The sequence below is a fragment of the Arachis hypogaea genome, chromosome 14 (genome assembly GCF_003086295.3).
Source record: "Arachis hypogaea cultivar Tifrunner chromosome 14, arahy.Tifrunner.gnm2.J5K5, whole genome shotgun sequence".
In the NCBI taxonomy this organism is placed as follows: Eukaryota; Viridiplantae; Streptophyta; class Magnoliopsida; order Fabales; family Fabaceae; genus Arachis; species Arachis hypogaea.
The window spans coordinates 27449682-27472370 of record NC_092049.1 but is presented as its reverse complement, the minus strand read 5'-3'; the positions used below and the strand labels follow the sequence as shown (position 1 = coordinate 27472370).

The 22689-nt window shown below is 41.8% G+C and overlaps 2 protein-coding genes across 2 annotated transcripts; one reads left to right on the top strand and one right to left on the bottom strand.

Annotated features, from left to right (window-relative positions):
• The first annotated feature begins 224 nt into the window (after positions 1-224).
• On the top strand, positions 225-797 carry LOC112742459 (uncharacterized). Its single transcript, XM_025791694.1, has 2 exons — positions 225-504; positions 661-797. The coding sequence occupies exons 1-2, from the start codon at positions 225-227 to the stop codon at positions 795-797; spliced, it is 417 nt and encodes a 138-aa protein (XP_025647479.1).
• A 19711-nt stretch (positions 798-20508) lies between these two features.
• LOC112742458 (uncharacterized) lies at positions 20509-21665 on the bottom strand. The gene is made up of 2 exons (XM_025791692.1): positions 21026-21665; positions 20509-20954 (listed from the first exon to the last, which is right to left on the bottom strand). The coding sequence occupies exons 1-2, from the start codon at positions 21663-21665 to the stop codon at positions 20509-20511; spliced, it is 1086 nt and encodes a 361-aa protein (XP_025647477.1).
• Between the last annotated feature and the right edge of the window lie 1024 nt (positions 21666-22689).

Genomic DNA, 22689 nt, shown 5'->3' with positions numbered 1-22689 from the left:
CCCGTTTCACCTCGAGATTCTGGGGAGCTTTCCAACGAGCGTTTGGAATTCAGTCAAGTTTAAGTACAGCGTACTATCCTCAAATCGATGGCCAATCAGAGAGGACTATTCAAAACCTAGAAGATATGTTGAGTGCTTGTGTTTTGGACCAACCAGTGAGTTGGGATCGGTATATGCCGCTAGTAGAGTTTTCGTACAATAACAGTTTCCATACGAGTATCGAAATGGCTCCATGTGAGGCTCTGTATGGGAGAAAATGTCAATTTCCACTATGTTGGTATGAAACTGGGGAATCAAGTTTGTTGGGGCCTGAGTTAATAGCTGAGACCACCGAGCAAATTAAGAAAATCCAAAACAGAATACTTACTGCTCAAAGCTGCCAGAAAAGCTATGCCGATCAGAGGCAGAAACCTCTAGAATTTGATGAGGGAGATCATGTGTTCTTAAAGGTTACACCAACAACCGGAGTGGGTAGATTGAACAAGACGAAGAAGCTGAATCCCTGTTAAATTGGTCCGTTTTAGATTCTAAAGAAAATTGGGTCGGTGGCGTACCGTATAGCTCTGCCACCCTATCTTTCGAACTTTCATGACGTATTTCACGTCTCTCAGCTTTAGAAGTACTCTTCTTATGCTAGTTCTGTATTGAAACCTGAATCAGTTCAGTTGAGAGAAGATTTAACACTTCCAGTGACTCCGATTCAAATTCATGATAGCAGCGTTAAGCAGTTGCACAGAAAAGAGGTTGCATTAGTTAAAGTAGCTTGGAGTCAAGCTGGAATTGAAACACATACTTAGGAACTTGAATCCGAAATGTGGAAGGAGTACCCACACCTCTTTTTAGGTAACTAAATCTTAATTGTGAGGGTAAAATTTTTATTTAGCTAGTTAGGATGTAAACCCCCGTGTAATTAGTGAATAATTAGTCAATAAATTAATTATTAATCAAATAAATTATGAAATTAAATTCTACTAATCCAAAGGGGATAAAAATATTAAAAATTCGAATTTCAGCACAAATTTAAAGGTTTTGGCCCAAAATTGGGCCGAACGAACCGAATCAGTTGGACCAGAATCAAACCGGGCCCAAGGCCCAGCCCAAACACCTCTTTAATGATATGGCTGCAGCCACGTCTCCCCTCTTCATGAAAACACACGCTGCACTTGGGAAATTTTGGGGAAAGAGAAATCAAGAACACCAAACCCTCACTTCAATTTCTATTCCACATAACTTTCAATCCGGAGCTCTGATCGCCGCACCGTTTGCGGCCACCCGCCAAGCTCTACAAAGACTACTAACTAATTTGGTAAGAAAATTTCAATTATCTACTTAGCTTTCCTCTCCTTAATTTGAAAATTTGGAGTTTTGAGTTTGATGGATTATGTGATTTTGATGTTTTAGGCTTGAATTAGCTTGAGAGAATTATTGGATTTTGCTCCATTGATGCTTAAGAAAGGTAAGAACCCTCAAAATCATTGTGAATTCTTGAAATTGTATGAGGTTGGGTATTGAGCTTGTGTATGTGGATGTAATGATATAAATTAGGTAGTATAAATGTGAATTGAAACATATTTGAGGATGTTGGAAGCTTGAATTAAGCATTGGGTGCTGAAATCTTGATGGTGGAGACTTGGAGCTTGCAATTTGAGGAAGTTGAGACATTTTGGGTATTAGGAAGGAATCGACTAAAGTATAGTTTTGGTTTCTTGTATATAATATGTAATGTCATGTGAAAATATAGGCTAGATGAATATAGGATAGGTTGGATTATGTTAGGATGTTAATGGTTAGCAATTTTGATGAAAATGTTGAGCTTGTTATGAAATTGTGTTAATTAACGTGGTTGATAAAGAATGGTGCATGATTTTTTATGACTGTGGGATTTGTTGAGTGATATGTATAGGAAATAGAGGAATTCGTGAATGGTTTGAGGTGGTGGTGTGTTGTTGAGAGGAATGGAAGTATGTGGACATGTTTTGAATGACTTATTGCTGGTTTGGGATTTAGAAATTTTGGTTTAAAATTGAGAATGTGGTAAAAATGGAGGTTTGGTAAATTCTATGAAAATCTTATTTTTGACCGAATTTCAGCAGGCTATAACTCGGCTTCCAGACCCTCAAACTTTTCCAAACTTATTTAAAAGGAAAATTGTTCGTGAAGTTTATGCCGTTCGAACAACGGACTAAAAATAATTTTTAATGAAAAAGTTATGCGTTTAGGAAGTTTAGTGTGTAAAAATGAATTCTACAGGACTTACCAACTTTTTAACATTTATAGAGGACATGCGTACGTGAGAGGGAAATTTTACACGCTCACGTACGCAGGCAAGTGCCATGCGATGCGGGACATCTCCTCTATCTGAGGGGCTCGCGTTTGCGGACATGGGTCATAAGTAACATTTCTTCAAACATTTGGTGAGCAATGGTAAAAAGCATCATAAAATTGAGGAAACAATCCAAATTAAAGGTACCACTAGCAATAATCAACAATAACAATTCAAATAACACAATTGGAACATGAAAAACTTCATTGCATTAATAAAATCAAAATCCAACAAGATCCAAAATCATAACCCAAAATAATTAAAATTTCAAGAATGCTAAGTAAAATTAGAGAAGAGAAACTACAATTAGAGTAATAAAAACTGAAATTAACAAGAGTATAATCTATGGATTGAAATGAAAATAAACAAGGAACACTAAACCCTAGAGAAAAAGAGGAGTTTCTCTCTCTAAAACTCTAAACTATGTAAAACTAAGCTAATAGAATGTATGTCCTCAAGCTTGCATCACCCCCAGTCTCTAATCTTTGAATTGGGCTTCAAACTGGGCCAAAATTAGCTCAAAAATCACCCCCAGTGTCTTTCCACTAATGAGGCATATGACAGCATTCTCGCGTACGCGACAGTGTGGTCCGCGTATGCGAGCGAGAAGAAAATGAAGTGTGCGTATGCACAGCTGCAATGATGCGTACGCACAGATGCAGAAATCCAAAATCTTCATTTTTTTCATGATTTCCTACTCTTGCTTGCTTCTTTTTCCATCTCTTCCAAAATAACCTTGATTCCTAAGACCTAAAATCACTTAACAGACATATCAAGGTCTCGAATAGAATTTAAGAGAAATAAAATTAGCATTTTTGGAGCCTAAAAAGCATGATTTTGTAATTAAGTGCAATTTGGAAGGAAATCACAAATGCATGCTAATTCAGTGAATAAATGTGAGATTATGTGATGAAATCTATTCATTTAAAGCCAAAATTTATCATCAAATATGGATTCATCATATGCGAGTTGGACAAATGACACCCCTGCGTACGCAAAATATGGCATGCGTACTGGTGTGCGAAATCGTGATCATTGCTTCCTTGGTTACGGCGCTAGAAACTCAATGCGCACCTACATGATCTTATATCTGTTTCACAACTTCGTACAACTAACCAGCAAGTGCACTGCGTCGTCCAAGTAATAAACCTTACGTGAGTAAGGGTCGATCCCACGGAGATTGTTAGTATGGTCACCTTGTAAATCTCAGTCAGGCGGATATTAAAAGGTTATGGAGTTTTCGAATAATAATAATAATTAAACAGAAAATAAAGATAGAGATACTTATGTAATTCATTAGTGAGAATTTCAGATAAGTGTATAGAGATGCTTTCGTTCCTCTGAACCTCTGCTTTCCTGCTGTCTTTATCCAATCCTTCCTACTCCCTTCCATGGCAAGCTTTGTGTAGGGCATCACCGTTGTCAATGGCTACTTCCCATCCTCTTTGTGAAAATGGTCCGATGCGCTGTCACTGCATGGCTAATCATCTGGAGGTTCTCGATCATACTGGAATAGGATTCACATTCCTTTTACGTCTGTCACTACGCCCAGTACTCGCGAGTTTGAAGTTCGTCACAGCCATCCCTTCCCGGATCCTACTCGGAATACCACAGACAAGGTTTAAACTTTCCGGATCTCAGGAATGGCCATCCATGGGTTCTAACTTATACCACGAAGATTCTAATATCTCGGACTCGGTCCTCTGTATTAGATATCCAAGAGATACTCATTCTAGCTTGTTTGCATGTAGAACGGAAGTGTTTGTCAAGCACGCATTCATAGGTGAGAATGATGAAGAGCGTCACATAATCATCACATTCATCATGTTCTTGGGTGAGAATGGATATCTTATAATAGGAATAAGCTTGAATTGAATAGAAAAACAGTAGTACTTTGTATTAATTCATGAGGAACAGTAGAGCTCCACACCTTAATCTATGGAGTGTAGAAACTCTACCGTTGAAAATACATAAGTGATAATGGTCTAGACATGGCCGAATGGCGAGCCCCCATGAAAGTCTAAGATAGCATAAAACTAATCAAAGATGATCCGAAGATATCAAATACAATAGTAAAAAGTTCTATTTATACTAGACTAGCTACTAGGGTTTACAAAAGTAAGTAATTGATGCAGAAATCCACTTCGGGGGCCCACTTGGTGTGTGCTTGGGTTGAGCATGAAGCTTTCACGTGGAGAGGTCAATTTTGGAGTTGAACGCCAGTTTGTAACGTGTTTCTGGCGTTGAACTCCACTTTGCAACTTGTTTCTGGCGCTGAACACCAGACTGCAACATGGAACTGGCGTTCAACGCCAGTTTGCATCGTCTAAACTCGGGCAAAGTATGGACTGTTATATATTGCTGGAAATCCCTGGATGTCTACTTTCAAACGCAATTGGAAGCGCACCATTTGGAGTTCTGTAGCTCCAGAAAATCCACTTTGAGTGTAGGGAGGTCAGAATCCAACAGCATCTGCAGTCCTTCTTCAACCTCTGAATCTGATTTTTACTCAGGTCCCTCAATTTCAGCCAGAAAATACCTGAAATCATAGAAAAATACACAAACTCATAGTAAAGTCCAGAAATGTGATTATTAATTAAAAACTCATAGTAAAGTCCAGAAATCTGATTCTTTCAAACTATTATTATGTATATTTTATTTTAGAGGTCATAATACCACACCACCTCTATTTTATGGCTTAAGCATAAAGCTTTGTGTGATAAGGTGTTACATCTGCCACGAAACCACTCCGTGTGTCATGCCTCACATTGCTGATGGGGACACGTTACCCGTCTACGACGAACCACACCATGCGCCCCGTGACATACAGGCGAAGGAGACTCGTTGCTCGCCCGCCAGCAACCACCCATTGCTCCGTGTGTTGCCCCGGTGAAAAAGAGAGACAGAAGTCGTCAACCACCAACCTGCGGCTAGACAGCGCCGCGTGCGACTATAGAGAGAAGGATAAGGGTTTGTGTTATTTTTTTATTGTGAATGGGATTGCTGAGCCCTTTCGCTCCTTGAATAACTGAGAACACACTTTCTACGATCCTATAGTGGCTTATCGTAGCTAACAGATGATCTTCACAAAATTAATTTGGTCAACAAGCATGTAGCATGACTCTTTGGTTGTTTTTATTTTTTTTCTCTAGTTGGCTACATTACTAGTTGGTTACGTGTACTTTCTCTATTTTAAAAAAAGAAAACAAAAAGAGAAGGGAGAGGCTGAGACCAATAATAAAATGAAAAGATAGTTTAGTTTTTGGCCAAGTCTTCCATGTAGATTGAGAGAAGACATCTACATGTGTAGATTTTGCTTTAAATAAGTGTATGAATAACAAGTGGTCAGATAAAGTGGTCAGGTGTTTTTAGCATGTAAGCATTGTTAATTACGATGATGAAGATTAATTAGCAAGTTGGTTAGTTTTTCTTTTTTTAGTTAGGCTTCTTCTCATTGATGTTTATTTTTGGGACCAAATGGTTAAATAAGCTCAGGAATTATTTTTGTAACAAAAAGCCAAGTTAAATAAAAAGATGATCCTTTGACCAAAACAAAAAGAAAAGGCTGATCCACTACTACCACTATTCAATAGTTAATTATTCTTAATGGTTAATAGAGTTTTCAGTTTAAAAAAAAAAAAGAGAGAATCACTGAGAGACTGAAGACCCCTCCACCATGGTTACAAGGTATTGTTGGATGTGTCATTATATCAGTAGAAAGCTCAAATCTGTTTGAGGCGTATATATCATCCAATATCGTTAGGACAAACAGAATATTAATAGCAAGGTTCTGAAAATCGGACCGAACTATCCAGTTCGACCGGGTTAATCGAGAACCGGTCATTTGGCCAGTCCGGTTGATGTCTAAAACTAGCCTGCAAAAAACCTATCAAAACGGTGAAGCGGATAAATCGGACTAGTTTTTTAGAGAGCCGGTTCTCTATTCGAATTCAAAACTGCATCGTTTTGATTCTTAAAAAAAAAAAAGGAAAAGCCCAAACGGGCAGAAGCAAAACACACCCCCTCTCCCTTCTCTCTCATTATTCAGTATTCACCAAAATCCCAAATTGTACCCTACCAGAGCAAACACCCACTAGAAGCCCTAGCCACCACCTTCTCCATCATTCATCTCCTCTCCTTGGCCACGAGCGGGACAAACCGTGGGTGTCATCTTCAATCTCTCTCTCTCTCTCTCTCTCTCTCTCTCTCTCTCTCTCTCTCTCTCTCTCTCTCTCTCTCTCTCTCTCGGTCTTTGTCCAAGCTCAAGGTCCCTCTTCGAGCTCTCTTGCCGTCACTGCTTCTTCGCTCCTTGCCATGGGTCATCGTTGCTCCACTCCTCGCCATGGGTCTTGCTACTCCCTCCTCGCCGTTTTGGCTATCGCCCCTTCTCTTCTTCTCTGATTTTAGGTAACTCAGTCTCACACTCTCCGAGCTCATTCTGTCTTCGCCATTCATCTTTTTTCCAACTAATTTTGAAGATTCTGAGCTGAGTCTCTATTCTGAGTTTGAAATTGGATTATTTATTTGATTTGTTGAATGTTAAACCAAACCTGCTAGAATTATTGAAGACAAACTATTTGCGGTCTATCACAGTAAACTATACTTATAATTCAATGGAATAGGGCTTATGGAATGCCAGAAATTTGGTGGAGTCAATGGAATTTGTTTCCGAAATTCTGTTCAAATCAGCCACAACAGTGACACTACAGAGGGAATGGGATTTTCTTGTATATAGTTCTCACTCTTACCCTAAATTGATAATAATTATTTCGCAAATGTTATTTCCTCAATTACTTACTTGAATGTTAAATTGATTCTGAATTTAATTTTAGGTAACTCTGTCTCACACTCTTTGAGCTCATTCAATTACTTTTGTTGTTGATGTATTTTTAGATTAGTTTGGATTCTGAAATGAGAACATGTTGATTAAACTAATTGATTAGAATTCCAAAAAAAATATGATTATATACTTTGGCATTCCTATATTGGGCGAATTTAGGAATTTGTAATTGAATTGAATTTTGTTGTGTTACAATTATATTTGAAATTTTGTCTTATATTTTGTAATTGAGTTTTGTAATTAAATAGAATTGAATTTTGTCTTATATTTAAAATTTGTAATTGAATTAAAATTAGTTTAAAAATATTGAATTTAAATATTTAATAATTTTAATGTATATTTAATTAAACTGGTTCGATTCCAGTCCAATTCCGGTTAGACCATTGAACCAGTCACTTGATCGGTTCATTGACTGGTTCAGTTCTCGCAACCTTGATTAATAATAACAAAAAGCATAATATTATTACCAACATTAATGTTAATAATGCAATTTAATAAAATAATAAAAGGTTCCCTAATTTTTTTTATAATATTTACACATAATTTTTTTGTTTTATATTTTTTGTTTTATATTTTATTATTTCAATTTATTTTCTAAAAAATAATTAATCGAACAACTTAATGTTAAACAAATTTTAATTACTAAATTAGTCTATCTTATTTTATTTTAGGATTAATTATTAGGATAAAAAAAATATTAAATCATAATGTTAATAATATAAATAACATTATTTATCTTTTAGCTATTATTATTATTGTTGTTGTTACGAATTTTGTTATCTGTACTGTTATTAATATTTATGATTAATATTAATATTATAACTACTAGTAATAAGTATATCTAATTGTTATTATTGCTGAGAATATAATTAGTAGTGCTAGTAGTTGTAACCGGCTCAATGCATTTCATTTAAAAATATTTTTGTTACAAAAAAATCTTAAGCCCATTTATAAAAAAGTTTTATCATACACTGTTCTAAGATTTTTTAACCCAAAGAATGTCTAGCCCAATATAATATAAACGTGTCCAAGTGATGGTTAATGACATCATTTTTAATTAATTTAATCAATCTCTCTCAAAAGTCACACCACCATTCACAAATTTCTACTAATATTTGTATAGCTGTCATTTAATGATTCACAAAAGTTATTCTTTTGAACGAATCCTTGTCAATCAGATGTTCTTCCAACATAAATTTACATATATAAATTTATTTCTGCATCTATATCGAAAAATTGGCCTTAGTTTTTTCTTTTTAACGTAGAAGTCTAAAAAAAATAATAAATTTTCATTCTTTCCTTATCTCTCTCCTTGTTCTGTTTCTCTTGCTGGGCATTTTCTTCTTCTATTTTATTTTATTTCAATTATTAAAAAAAATAGAAATTACTCTTCTACATTTTTTATATCAAGATTTAGAGACGCATTAGTTCCTACATAATTCAGGCATATATTTGATCGCAATAGCTTTTCTCTTGAGTAAAGTTTAAAGCATTTGTTAAATTAGTACTCTTAAAATAGAATATGAGTAGATATCAGAGAGTCTATATTGAGAAATTTAGTGTATTATAGACATATGTATTGGCTCTAATAAATTCTTTTGCGTTGACCAATTTGGATACTCCTCTAGTGTAGGAATCCTAGGTATTTTAAACTGGGATCAAGCTTTTAAAAAAGAGAAAATTAGTAAAATGAGACATTGAAATTTAATTACCATTATATCACTATAGTGATTCTAAATTGGGATTTCATTTAAAAGTTCACTTCTCAGTGTATTTTATTTAAATAATTTTTCTAAGTTTGAAATAAATATTATATTAGCCAGATTCTCTTTATAAAATATCATCAGTTACTAATATTTAAAGTAGAAATTCAGTTCCAATCAACTTCACGTGAAGTTGATAACTGAAAACCATTAGATGATTTGACTGATTTGATTAAATTTTTATCTAACAACTTTTAACTATCAATTTCATGTGCAGTTGAATACACCCGAATTTTTACCAATATTTAAAGTATTTTCATTAGAGAACCAGTTCATTAAAATGCTTTGACCTGCATTGCTTTAATATTAATTAGCAATAATGTTATACGATAAATAAAATTTATTATTTTAGTTAACATTTAGTTAACAAAAATATTTATATATTAAATTTTAAATTTTAATGTTATAAAAATAAAACACTAAACTAAAATATTAGCTAATATTAATAAAATATGTTAGTCTTCTAATATTCTCATTATTTGTTTATTTATCTGGTTTCGCTTGACTTGTTATATTTGTTATAAATAAATAATACTTGGAACAATGTGCTTGTAATTTTTTTGAAGCTATGATTTGGCTTCCTAATAAGGCCTACAATTTCATGATATTGATGAGTTTTAGTTCTTTGTTCTAACAAAAATTTATGATTTGGCATTTTAACCAGAAGAACGATGATATTGGTTTATGATGAAGCTGAATAGGAATGCTTTGCTTGTAAAAAAGAACGGGGAACGCTAGGGGGATAATGACTTTGTTGAACAATATAAACAACCACTAATCAAATAAAAACAATCACCAATCAAATAAAAACACACTGCACCTCCAAATTAACCTTCTAAATTTTAATATTAAAATAACCATCTGTACACTAGTAAAATGAACATCCGATATATCTATTATTTACATTGTTTAATATTTTCATTGTTTACCTATACTTTTTCAAAAAGAACTATAGTTATATGCAGAATTCTATAGATTTTGAAATATTTTGGCTAGGCTATATAACTTAGTTTTTGGAGTCTTATTGAGATGAGATTTGCTTCGTTAAAAATTATAATTCGTCTAATTTTATATATTTGAAGAGCGAAATTTATAGGATTTTGTGAAAATTTTTATAGATTGAACATCACTAGAGAGCTTGACAATGTATACAATGAATTTTAAATTTAGTCCAATACAAGAAAAAAATTTAAAATTAATTATCCCAATCCTAATTTAGCAATGAAATTTACCTGAATATCTTCTTCTATTCTCTTAACTTACTCAATTCTCGTTAATCATTCAATCTCTTCGGCGTTAGAAGTTTTTTCGCCGGCTATCAAACAACCATCCATGTAGTTATTAAAATAATTATTCGATTATCTAGTAAAATGACCATCTACCATTTGTTAACTATATGTTAAACTAAAACAAATAAAATAACCATCCAATTAAGAAATAAAATAACCATCTACATATACATACTTAGTAAATTGAATATCCAACATCTAAATTTGTCATTCTTCAAGCCACTTGAAGCGAAGTACAACGGTCAACCGTGCCATTGTAGGCCTTGAATCCTTCCCACGCCGATCGGAGCTTGTTCTGAGCCTCGGTCAATCTGATGGCTCCGACCACCGTAATGTGCGGCTCGAAATGCAGACCACCGAACTCCAATCGAAGTCCCGCCATGAGGTTCCCCAACGTTGCCGCCACGTCAAGCGGTGGAATCGCCCACACCGAATACACTTGTGTCGCCATCATTCACTTAAACCAGATCCAAGAGTGTTAGTAGATGAAGATCACAACTCTTTCGGATTCAGTCCCTCTCTTAGTCAACGGACGGTAGTGAGCTTCACGGCGTTAGTTCGGAGAGATTGAAAAAATTGTCGGAGAAAAAGAAATTGCAGCACATTATTCGCAGCATAAAATGAAAGAATAGGTAAACTTTTTCATAACAAAATTCTTATGTTTTTAAAATTTAAAATGATTAGAAATTAATTAAATTAATTATTAATGATTATAATTTTAATTTTATCTATATTGTACATGTATACTAAATTTATTGTCTCCATATTTTCTCATATAGATTTTGAAAGTTGTACTGTGGCGTTGAAAAGTAAGATATGCAGGAAAATTGGCAGCAATGGACCTACGCGTAGGCAATGGCATCTCGCGTACATGATGAAATCTCGCATACGCAACGCATTGGTAGAAATTGTATCTCTGCATACACAACGAAATCTTGCCTGCAGGGGCGGAGTTAGGTACAAGGAAAGGGGGCAATGACCCCCCCTAATTTTAATTTTTTACATGTAAATTATATGTAAATTTCAGTTTAACCCCCCTTTAAAATTTTATTTTAGTCTTATTTTATTGTGTAAATATTTTTTGCCCCCCTCTAATATTTCTTCTAGCTCCGCCCCTGCTTGCCTGCATGAAAAAGAGCTGCGGCGTAAGAGATAGGCAATGAAAGAAACTTCACATATGTCAGAATTCAACGTATACGCAAAGCTTTACTGACTGACTAGCATCTTCCATACATAAAAGAAGATAACTTTGGTGAGCCCGGGACAACTCAAAACTATCACCTTGAGTTTGAGAAAGTTGTTTTTAGATAATTTAGACCCATATATAGGCCGTATATAATGATCCAAGTCAAACCCAAGGTGACATTATGATGATCATAAATGAAATACAAAAATATATTATTTATATACTAAAATCAACTATTATATATTTTATATAAATATATATATTATTTAATTTATTTTTAATATATATTTTATATTCTAATATATATTTTGTACTAATAATTAATTTTAGTAACTAATTTAGTGTACACATAAGACACATAACATGTTTGAATGAAATAATATTGATGATGATGTTATAATATAATAATACGATGACAAATGAAATGATGAGATTTGATCTGGTACTGAGATTTGTTACTTTCTTGTGATAATATTAGCATGAATATATTGATGAGGAATTACGATGTTAATACTATTGGTTGTATGTGATTTCTTTCTGATAGTAATAAGGACGGTCCTATATAAGCGCATGCAATTTTCAGGTAGGTTTTTTTAGAAAGAAAATAACAACGCACTTTCTCTCTAAGATAGAGAAGGAGGTTTTAGTTGTTTCTATTGTGAGGTGTATGATAAAAAGACTATTGTATGGTAGGTTGGGTATCGGACAGTTCGGGTTGGTACTTCAGTTGATGAGAGGGAGAATCGTCTGGTGCCAGGTCGCTGGGTTAAAAGGGGTGCAGCCGATGTCCCGAGTTCTTTGTGTGGAGAGGGGGTGTCACCTGCAAAGACACTCCGACGCTCTAGTCAGTCAAGTGTGCAGGCGAAAAGTGAGAGAATGGTATGTGACGTACCTTGGGGGAGGGGTAGGACCCTCCCCATATATACCGTGTCAGAAGTGGGTCCCGAAAGAGCAGACACACCTTCCTTGAAGTTTCCTCATACAGCTGTAGTGGAGAGCTGTCAAGGACATGTGTCCGGGTCGGTGGTGGAGCAACTCTCACCCGACCGTTTGGGTCGGGTGGTCTGTGGGTCGGGTCGGCCCGTGTGAAGTTTGGGTCAGGCAGTAACAGTGCCCCCAACGCGCCAGCAATGATCGTGAGAGCTATTGGTGGCGTGTTATGTTCTCTCGTGTGTTGTCGCTAGGTCAGCCGCTCGTGGAGAGGACGTGCCTCTTGCGCGCATGTCTGTTCGTTGTTGGGATAACCGTTCGTCGCCTCGTTCTTCGCGTTGGGCATTTAATGCTCATAATGGGTTGTTTCAAACCCTGCGAGTAAAGACTCTTTTGCCTTTGCCTTTCGCGCTTCAAGTTAGTTTTCTAATTCCCCTTCCTCCTCAGTTTTGCATTTCATTTTCTCTCCAATGCCTAACTCCTTTTCACTCTCATCTTCTTCTTTCTCAAATTTCCTATCGCGATTCCTGCAGCCTCGTGCCTTCACTCCCTCTTACTTCCTTTCGAGTTATTGCAATCAATCCTGGTAAGTATTCCTCCTTTGCTTTCGCTTTCTGTTTCATGTTCATTTTACCTTTTTGTTTTATGTTCCTGTATGCATGCTGCTCTTCCTGACTGAGCTTGTGTGTTGGATGACATTAGTGTTAGATAGGTGTATTGGGGGGGGGGTTTACCATTCCAGGGCGTTGATCTTTTAGGCTTTGTTTTAGGAGTGGTTTCGGCCATGCTTGGTTTCAGTTGTTGAATAGGCTAAATGTAGTTTCTGGGCCTTTTTCGAGCTCCCGACCTTGTAGACTAACCGAGTGGTGCCCCCACTGTAGGTATGCCTCGCATCGTCTCACGAGCTTCCACCTCCAACACGGGTTATGACTCGTACGCTTGGGTGACCTCCGACGTGAAAGAGTCCCGAACCAGATGGGCGTGGAGGAGCTTACCGAGTTCTGCTAAGCCGAGTACTTGTGCGGCGGGACTGACGAGGAGGCCAACTACGACGTTTTCGTTTCCGCCCCCAACGAACGGTTATACGAACTCAACTTTCATTCTCCCCGGGTTGCCGATTGGATTTGGTTCTACAAGTCAATGTTCACCCAAGTGGGGGTTTGTATTCCCTTTTTTTCTTTTCAAATGGCACTACTTAACCGGATCTCCGTGGCGCCGTCGCAGCTGCATCCGAACAGTTGGGCTTCCATCCGCTATTTCGAGATGGTATGTGAATATTTAGAGCTGCCGGTGTCCGTCGATGTTTTCCTTTATTTCTTCAACCTTACGAATCCTTCCAAAGAAGGGAAAGCGAGGAAAGGGTTCATGTCCTTCTGATCTGCCCAGGATCGGAGGATTTTTGGCTTGTTCGAGGACTCTTACCATGGGTATAAGGACAAGTATTTCAAGGTGCGTCCAGCCAAAGGTCGCCACCCCTTCTGGCTGTCGTTAGAAGGGGAACACCTCATCCCGACGTATTGGAGTTTCGGGGCGGGGTCCAATACCTTTATTAAGGTGACTTACAAGGGGATGTCCGCTGTGGACAAAAAGATTGCCGACGTGTTGTTGCCCGTTTTTGGGAGAAACCATGTGAATCCTCACCTTCTGATGGGTGACCGGGAGGTCGCCAGAAGTTATATTTGTGAGTGGCTCTAACTTGTATTCCTTGCATTACAGTTGCTTTGATTGGTTATGCCGATTTAACGACTAAGTCATTTATTTATTTATTGCAATGCGAATGTCTACCAAGGTGACAGGCCTTGAGAGTCTGTTCAAGACTTTTTTGGAGGAAAGCGATAAAGAGAAGGCTGACGGGAAGCCGGAGGCCCCTCCCGAGAATAAGGATGATCAGGCCGTGCCTTCACCTCGTGACATCGAGATGTCGGACAAAGATTCTGATGGGGCGCGCGTCTCTCCTGTTCATGAGGAGGCGGCCAGTACTAGGGATTCGACCTCCGCCCGACAAGTCGAGGAGGATGACTTGAAGGTTATCCCCAATCCCAAGAGGCAGAAGTCGTCCTCCAGTCCTGAAGGAGTCCTTACCGTGATGGAGAGGAACTTCGACGCCGGGACCTTCATAGACTCCCAACTGCTTCCCGGCACGGAGGAACACTTCCACGGCTCCGATCTTGCGGGGCAGGCAAGGTGGATGTATCGTACTCTTCTCCACGGTGCTGCCATAGCTCGGAAGGCCGAGTTTGAGCTGTCGGGGATACAGTCGCTGCATAGGAAGCTCGAGTCTGCTGCTAAGGCCAATAATCAATTCAAGACTCAAGTTGAAACACTTCGAGAGCAGCTGTCCAAGGTGGAGGAGAAGCTTAAGGCTGCCGAGGAGAAGACCGCGTCTGCCGAGGAAAAATTGAAGACTTCTGATGCTACCGTCTCCCGTCTAACCGAGCGGGAGATGACTTTGGAGAGCCGACTCAATACCGCGCAATGTCGGGTGGTCGCTTTGGAGAAGGAACATGATATGGCCGTCTCATCGGCTAAGGCCGCTCAAGCTGAGGCCGAAGAGTTTAAGAAGAAGCATAAAGAGACCGTGAAGCAGGGAAAGAGTGCGATCCTGATGACTGAAGAGGCCCTCAAGGCTTAAGTGAAGATTGTGGCTCCTGACTTCGACACGTCGGCAATCGGGGTTTTCAAAACAATCAGAGATGGCAAGATTGTTGATATGCCGAAGAAATGATCTCTTGTTCCTTTGCATAGAGTTTGTAATTTTATTGTAGAAATTGCTGTACGGTTTGATGAACTTGTAGACTTGTGATTTTCGGATTATTTTAATAGTCGCTTGGTCGGTTTATGACTATTGTCTTTTTCCGCTTATTTGGCAGCGTATTTTATTACCGTTCTGTTGGTATTGGCTTGTCGTTCGTGTTTGTTTACCATTGTTGGTAACTTGACAAAGCCAGGTCGTGGCTTCGCCATCGCTGTAGCCGTTTGTTATGGCGTTAACTTGGTCGGTTTCTGGGGTGATCAGTCCCGGGTTACCGTGCCGTCATCCCGTTTTAACATGTATTAGAAATTTAGGGTTAAATTAAACAAGTGAACATTATTCGACAGTTGAACAAGTCCATTGCAATGATAAGTTCTTAACAAAAGTAAATTATCTGGAACACGGCAAATCGCCTACTCCGCGTGTTTGGGCTAAGAATAAAATCTTCTTAGGTTACCTGCATTCCAGGTTCTCGGGACTTCCTTGCTGTAACAGCCCAGACCACCCGCTAGCATGATATTGTCCGCTTTGGCACACAAGGCCTCACGGTTTGCCCTTCAATTTAGAAACCAAGAAGCCCGAGCTTTCGCCTAGACCACCAGCCCAACTCTTAACTTGGAGTGGGCAGGCCAGCAAAGAGCAATTTCAGGCCCAACCTAGCTAACCACAGCACTTGTTCCATCACCTTAAAGCCCCCACTTGGATCACAAGTTAGCGCTACCCAACTCGGCCATCCGGAGTTAAAAGTCACAGCACATTAAGACAAGTTCAAGGCTATATCAAAGAATACTTGAATCAAGAAGAACTCAAACAGAGGAAGGTAGGTGCAACAAGGATCTCAAACAAACATATGCACTTAAGATCAAACAAGAATGCATGTGGATAGAGGAATAGAGTGGAACATCAAACTACTTTTCAAGGGGATTAGCAAACAAGAACTTCAAGTTAGGATATGAAAGAACAAGTCGACTCGAACAGAATTCAAGACTCACAACTGAATAGCCTCGAGAAATAGTTTCTAACGTTCACAAAACCCGCGATTCACTTTACTTAAAACTCGTATATCATCTATGATAACTCATTAGTGCTTTCATATACATATTTCACTAGTATTAAGCCGGCCAAACTTAATATCAGGAATTATGCAATGCAAGACTAACGCATTAATCAATAGATCGTCATGTGCAGAAAGCTCTAATTCTCGTCATTCGACAAGACCTAATACATGACAAATACTCAGAGTATACAACTGAAGCATAGTCAGTCTATTCCTTAGGCTCTACAGGAAGAACTGCTCTGATACCATCTGTAACAGCCCAGACCACCCGCTAACATGATATTGTCCGCTTTGGCACACAAGGCCTCACGGTTTTGCCTTTGACGATAGGGATGATAGCCGAAGCCCCCCACACTCACTCGTCAAAATGCGTCATACTAGGGAGAGGTATCTACACCCTTATAAGGCATGCTTCGTTCCCCTCTCCAACCGATTTGGGCCTTACAATCCACCCCCTAAGGGAGTCCAGCGCCCTCGCTGGCACATCGATCTGGGTTCTGGTTCTGATACCATCTGTAACAGCCCAGACCACCCGCTAGCATGATATTGTCCGCTTTGGCACACAAGGCCTCACGGTTTTGCCTTTGACGATAGGGATGATAGCCGAAGCCCCCCACACTCACTCGTCAAAACACGTCATGCTAGGGAGAGGTATCCACACCCTTATAAGGCATGCTTCGTTCCCCTCTCCAACCGATGTGGGCCTTACACTTGCCATCGAGCCTCTCCAACTTGTAGGCACGCTTGCCAATCACTTCTTTGACTCGGTAGGGGCCTTCCCAGTTTGCCGACAGCTTACCTTCCGATGGAGTCGGTGGCCCGACGTCATTGCGCCGCAGGACTAGATCGTTTTGTTCAAATTCTCTCCTGAGTACTTTGGCGTTGTAGCGCAGGGCCATCCTTCGCTTTAGTGCTACCTCTGACAAATGGGTCATCTCCCTAGCCTCATCTACTAGGTCCTTCTCTACGGCTTCCTCCACTCCCTGCAGAAGTAATCGTGGGCTCGGCTCGCCAACCTCCACGGGTATCATAGCATCTACCCCGTACGTCAGGCGGAAAGGGGTTTCTCCTGTGGACGATTGCTCGGTCGTTCGGTAAGACCAGAGAACTGAGGCGAGTTTGTCAGCCCATGCACCCTTTTATTGTCAAGCCGCTTCTTGAGGCCAAGCATGATGACCTTGTTTGCGGCCTCAACTTCGCCGTTCGTCTGGAGATGCTCTACAAATGAGAATTTTTGCTTTATGCCCAAACCGGCGAGGAACTCCACAAACTTCTTGTCGGTGAACTGCGTCCCGTTATCAGAGATAACGACTTCTGGGATACCGAATCGGGTTATCACCTGTCTCCACATAAACTTTCGACAATTGGACGAGGATATACTGGCTAGTGGCTCGGCCTCTATCCACTTGGTGTAGTAGTCTATAGCAACAATGAGATACTTGACTTGCCCCGGACCAACTGGGAAAGGCCCCAAGAGGTCGATTCCCCACTGTGAGAAAGGTTGGGAGGACGTGAACAGGCTCAGCTCGGAAGCCGGTGCCTTATGGAAGTTGGCATTTTCCTGGCACTTGACGCATTTTCTTACGAATTCTTTGGAGTCCCTCATCATTGATAACCAGTAATAACCGGCTCTGACGAGCTTTCTTGCTAGGGCTTTGCCCCCGATGTGATGTCCACAGCACCCCTCGTGGACCTCTCTAAGCACATAGTCCGTTTGGTCGGGGTGTAGGCACTTCAACAAAGGATGACTGAGTCCCTTTCTAAACAGCTGCCCCTGTATGTCACGTATTTGGCTGCCTCCCTTCTCAATGCTTTGGCCTCCTTCTAGTCATCAGGGAGCTTGCCGTTTTCTAAGAAATCGGTTATCGGGTCCATCCAAGAGGGGTTTGTCTTTGTCAAATGGAGGGCGACTACTGGTTCTTTTACCAGACCCTGGATCAGAGACCGGTTGCCCGCCCCTGGTTTTGTGCTTGCTAACTTGGATAGGAGGTCCGCCCGTGTGTTCCTTTCTCTCGAAACGTGTTGGATCGCGACCTCCTCAAATTGTTTGCTCAACTCTTTGACCCTCTCCAGATACTTCTGTAATAGGGAGTCTCTAGCCTGGTAGGTCCCATTGACTTGTGAAGTGATGACCTGTGAGTCGCTGCATACTTCTAGCCTGGTGGCGCCGACTTCCCGTGCTAAGATTAAGCCGCCCAGAAGGGCCTCATACTTTGCCTGATTGTTTGATACTGGGAACTTGAACTTGATCGACTGTTCATATATGACTCCAGCGGGGCTCTCTAGGATGATCCCGGCACCTCCGTACGTCTGGTTAGAGTCCCCATCTACATGGAGCCTCCACCGTATGCCCGTTGCCTTGGCTGGGTCCCCTGTTACTTCTACCAAGAAATCGGCCATGGCCTGTGCCTTAATCGCATGCCTGGGCTCATATTGCAAGTCGTATTGGGACAACTCAATGGCCCAAGTCATCATTCTTCCCGCCAGGTCGGGTTTCTGGAGTATCTGGCGGATTCCCTGATCCGTCCTCACGACTACCTGATGACCTTGAAAGTACTGTCATAATCTATGGGAAGAGGTTAGGAGTGCAAGTGCCAACTTCTCTAATTTATTGTATCTCAATTCTGCCCCTTGCAGTGCTTTACTCACGAAGTAGATTAGTTGTTGAACCTTCCCTTCCTCCCGTACCAAAATCGCTGCCATCGCTTCGTCCGTTATGGCCAGGTACAGGTAAAGCGGTTCTCCGACCTTGGGCTTCCCGAGGACAGGTGGTGTTGCGAGGATCTCTTTGAAATGCTTAAATGCTTCCTCACACGTCGGGGTCCATTCAAACGCTATCCCCTTTTTCATAAGGTTGAAAAATGGTAGCGCCCTAGCAGCCGACGCTCCGAGGAAATGGGATAGGGGAGTGAGTCTTCCTGACAACCTCTGAACATCCTTGACACAGCCCAGACTTTTCATTTGGAGTATTGCTTGACACTTTTCGGGGTTGGACTCCACCCCTCTTTGGGTTATCATAAATCCTAGGAACTTCCCTGCTTCCATGGAAAAGGCACACTTGAGTGGGTTGAGCCTCATGCGGTGTTGCCGGAGGGAAGCGAACACATTTCCCAGGTCGCTTATGAGGTCCTCAGGCCGTGTGGTCTTTGCAAGGATATCATCCACATACACCTCCACCATTTTGCCTATGAGGTCACTGAATATCTTGTTCATTAGCCTTTGGTACGTGGCCCCAGCGTTCTTCAGGCCGAACGGCATTATCTTGTAGCAGTATATCTCTCCCGGCGTTATGAACGTTGTTTTCTCTTCGTCAGGCCGGTGCATCGGTATCTGATTGTAGCCAGAATAAGCATCCATAAAGCTCAGGTACTGATATCCCGCCGCTGCGTCGATGAGGGCATCAATGTTGGGTAGGGGGTAGCAGTCCTTGGGGCATGCTTTGTTGAGATCTGAGTAATCCACACACATCCTCCATTTCCCATTGTGCTTTTTCACTAGAACTACATTCGACAGCCATGTCGAGTAGTCGAGTTCTCGAATAAATCCCACTTCTAGGAGGCTGGCCATCTGCCTGGCCACCTCCTTCACTCTTTCTTGTGACATATTCCTTCTCCTCTGAGCCACTGGTTTGGCCTCCGCCTTGACAGCCAAGTGATGTGACATGAGTTGGGGGTCTATCCCCGGCATGTCGGCTGGCGTCCAAGCAAACAGGTCACCGTTAGCTCTGATAATTTCCATTAGGGGCTCCTTCAGGTCGTGTGGTAGGTTTCTGTTCACGAAGGTGAACTTTTCCTCTTTGTTGCCGACTCTGAATTTCTCTAAGTTCCCTTCCGGCTCGGGTCTGGGTTTGTCTTCGACTCTAGCGTCTAGGTCGGCAAGGAACACTCCTGATGCTTCCTTGGACTTCTTCCTTAAGGAGAGACTGGAATTGTCGCAGGCGACTGCCGTTTCCAAATCTCCTTTTATGGATCCCACGGACCTGTCATCAGCCACAAACTTCATTACCAGCATCTTTGTACTGATCACTGCCCTGAGATCGTTGATGGTCTTCCTCCCTAGGATGATGTTGTAGGCTGTGGAGTCGCGCAGAACCACGGACTCAGCCATTACCGATCTTCGCCCCCGTTCTAGTCCTACTGATATCGGCAGGGAGATTATCCCATCTGTCTTAATGAAGTGGTCGCCTAATCCTACAACACCGTGCTGGTGGGTCTTTAAGTCGGTATCCCGCAGACCCAAGGCATTGAACACATTGCGGAACATGATATTCGAGTTAGCCCCGGTGTCTATGAGGATGCGCTTGATGAGGCCGGTTCCCACTCTGGCCGTGATGACCATGGGAGGGCTTTCCGCGACTTCATCAAACCACTAGTCCTCTGGACCGAATGAGATGGGTGGTGACCTCGACCTCTTGGGGCTTTGCGCGGAAGATGAGGAAACCGCCAGAACTTTGGCATCTTTCTTGTGTGCCGACTTTGACCTTGGAGGCGCGTCTCTTGCTGTTACCACGTTCACTATGGTGAGGCCTTGTTCGTTGTCGTCCTGGTCATGACGTCGCTTTACTGCGCGGGTCTTGTCCTCTCCCTCGCGGTCGCGATCTCGTCTTCTCGGCTCCCTGATGAGATGGGAGAATTCGGCCAGTTTTCCGTCCTGGATCGCTTGTTCTAACGCATCCTTGAGGTCGAAATAGTCCTGTGTCTTATGTCCATAGCCCTTATGATAATCACAATAGAGGCTCTTGTTCCCCCCGGTTCGGTCCTTCAGAGGTCGGGGCTTCGACAAAATTCCCTTCTCGGCTATCTGCTGAAAAACTTCTATGATGGGACAGTGAGGGGGGTGTAATTGGTGAACTTCCCGACTCGAGGGAACGGCCTGGGTGTCTTGCCCGGACCGCCGTCTCTGGCGTGTCCCTTTTGTCTATCTCCGCCGCCGTGTTGCCTAGGTTGATTGTAGGAGGGCTGCCGCTTGTTGGCAGCCACGACTTGACTAACTTCTTCATCATTGATATATTCCCTGGCTACGCTTTGGATCTCCTGCATCGTCCACACCGGCTTCGTGGTGAGATGCTTTCTGAAGTCCTCATTTAGAAGTCCGTTCGTCAGACACAGACTAGCTACTGAATCGGTTAGCCCGTCGATCTCCAAGCATTCGTCGTTGAACCGGTCAATATATTTTTTGGTCGGCTCGCCGGACCTTTGTGTCACCCTGAGCAGATTGATCGGGTGCTTTGCCTTTGCGATTTTGGTAGTAAATTGGGCTAGGAAGGCATGGCTAATATCCGAAAACCTGGCCACCGAGCCCTGCGGGAGGCTATTAAACCACCGTATTGCAGGTCCCGCGAGAGTGATCGGAAAAGCGCGACACCTTACCTTGTCACCCACTCCTTCCAGGTTCATTCTGGCCTCGAAGGCCATAAGATGTTCCTGTGAGTCTTGTGTTCCGTCGTACCTCATGTCCGTTGGCTTGTCAAAATGCTTTGGCAGCTGGACCTCGAGGATGGAACGATGGAATGGGGTTGCGCCCATTATCACGGGTCTCTGCGCTCTCCTTGGTCTTCCCTCGCCGTCTTCCCGTCGCCCGTCCTCCCGGTCGCGTCTCCTTTCTCATCTGGTGTATATGATGGGGTCGCGGCGTCTTCTTGGGCGTCCTTCCTCCCGGGCACTCTCGGGTTCAGATCGTGGGCTCGGCGTCCGCCGGGAATGACTTCTTGGAGGAGACCGGGAGTAGCTTGATTCGGGAGATCGTCGATGATGTTCCTGATCTGCCAGTTGGCGCTCTAGGTTCTGCATCCTGTGACGCAGTTCCTGCATTATCCTGGTGCTGTTGTCACCTGTTCCCCCAAAGGGGCGTCTTTCTTGAGATCATGAAGACGGCTCGGTTCGTCGTGGAGGAGACCTCGTGCGCTCCCAGGAGGAAGCTACGGAGGCTTCCCCTCTGCACTCGGCCTCGCGGCCTGTTCCTCCTGGGCCCAGTACAACGTCCATTCAGGCGTCCCCACAGACGGCGCTAAATGTACGGTAGGTCGGGTATCGGACGGTTCGGGTTGGTACTTCGGTTGATGAGAGGGGGAATCGCCTGGTGTCGGGTCGCTGGGTTGAAGGGGGTGCAGGCGAAAAGTGAGAGAATTGTATGTGACATACCTTGGGGGAGGGGTAGGGCCCTACCCATATTTACCGTGTCAGAACTGGGTCCTGAAAGAGCAGACCCACCTTCCTCGAAGTTTCCTCATACAGCTGTAATGGAGAGCTGTCAAGGACATGTGTCCGGATTGGTGATGGAGCAACTCTCACCCAACCATTTGGGTCGGGTGGTCTGTGGATCGAGTCGGCCCGTGTGATGTTTGGGCCAGGCCGTAACAACTATGTATCGCTGTAGTTAACGGATGCTATCGGATTTTACAATATAACTAATATGTAAGTTCACAGTGCATTCATCATGTGCATATGCGTGTATTGTTTAATTTTAGGTGTGTATTTGATTGTGATTCCCATAAATGTAACTATATGCTCATTATTTTTGTGTTGAATTTGTAGAAATGTTTATGTTTAT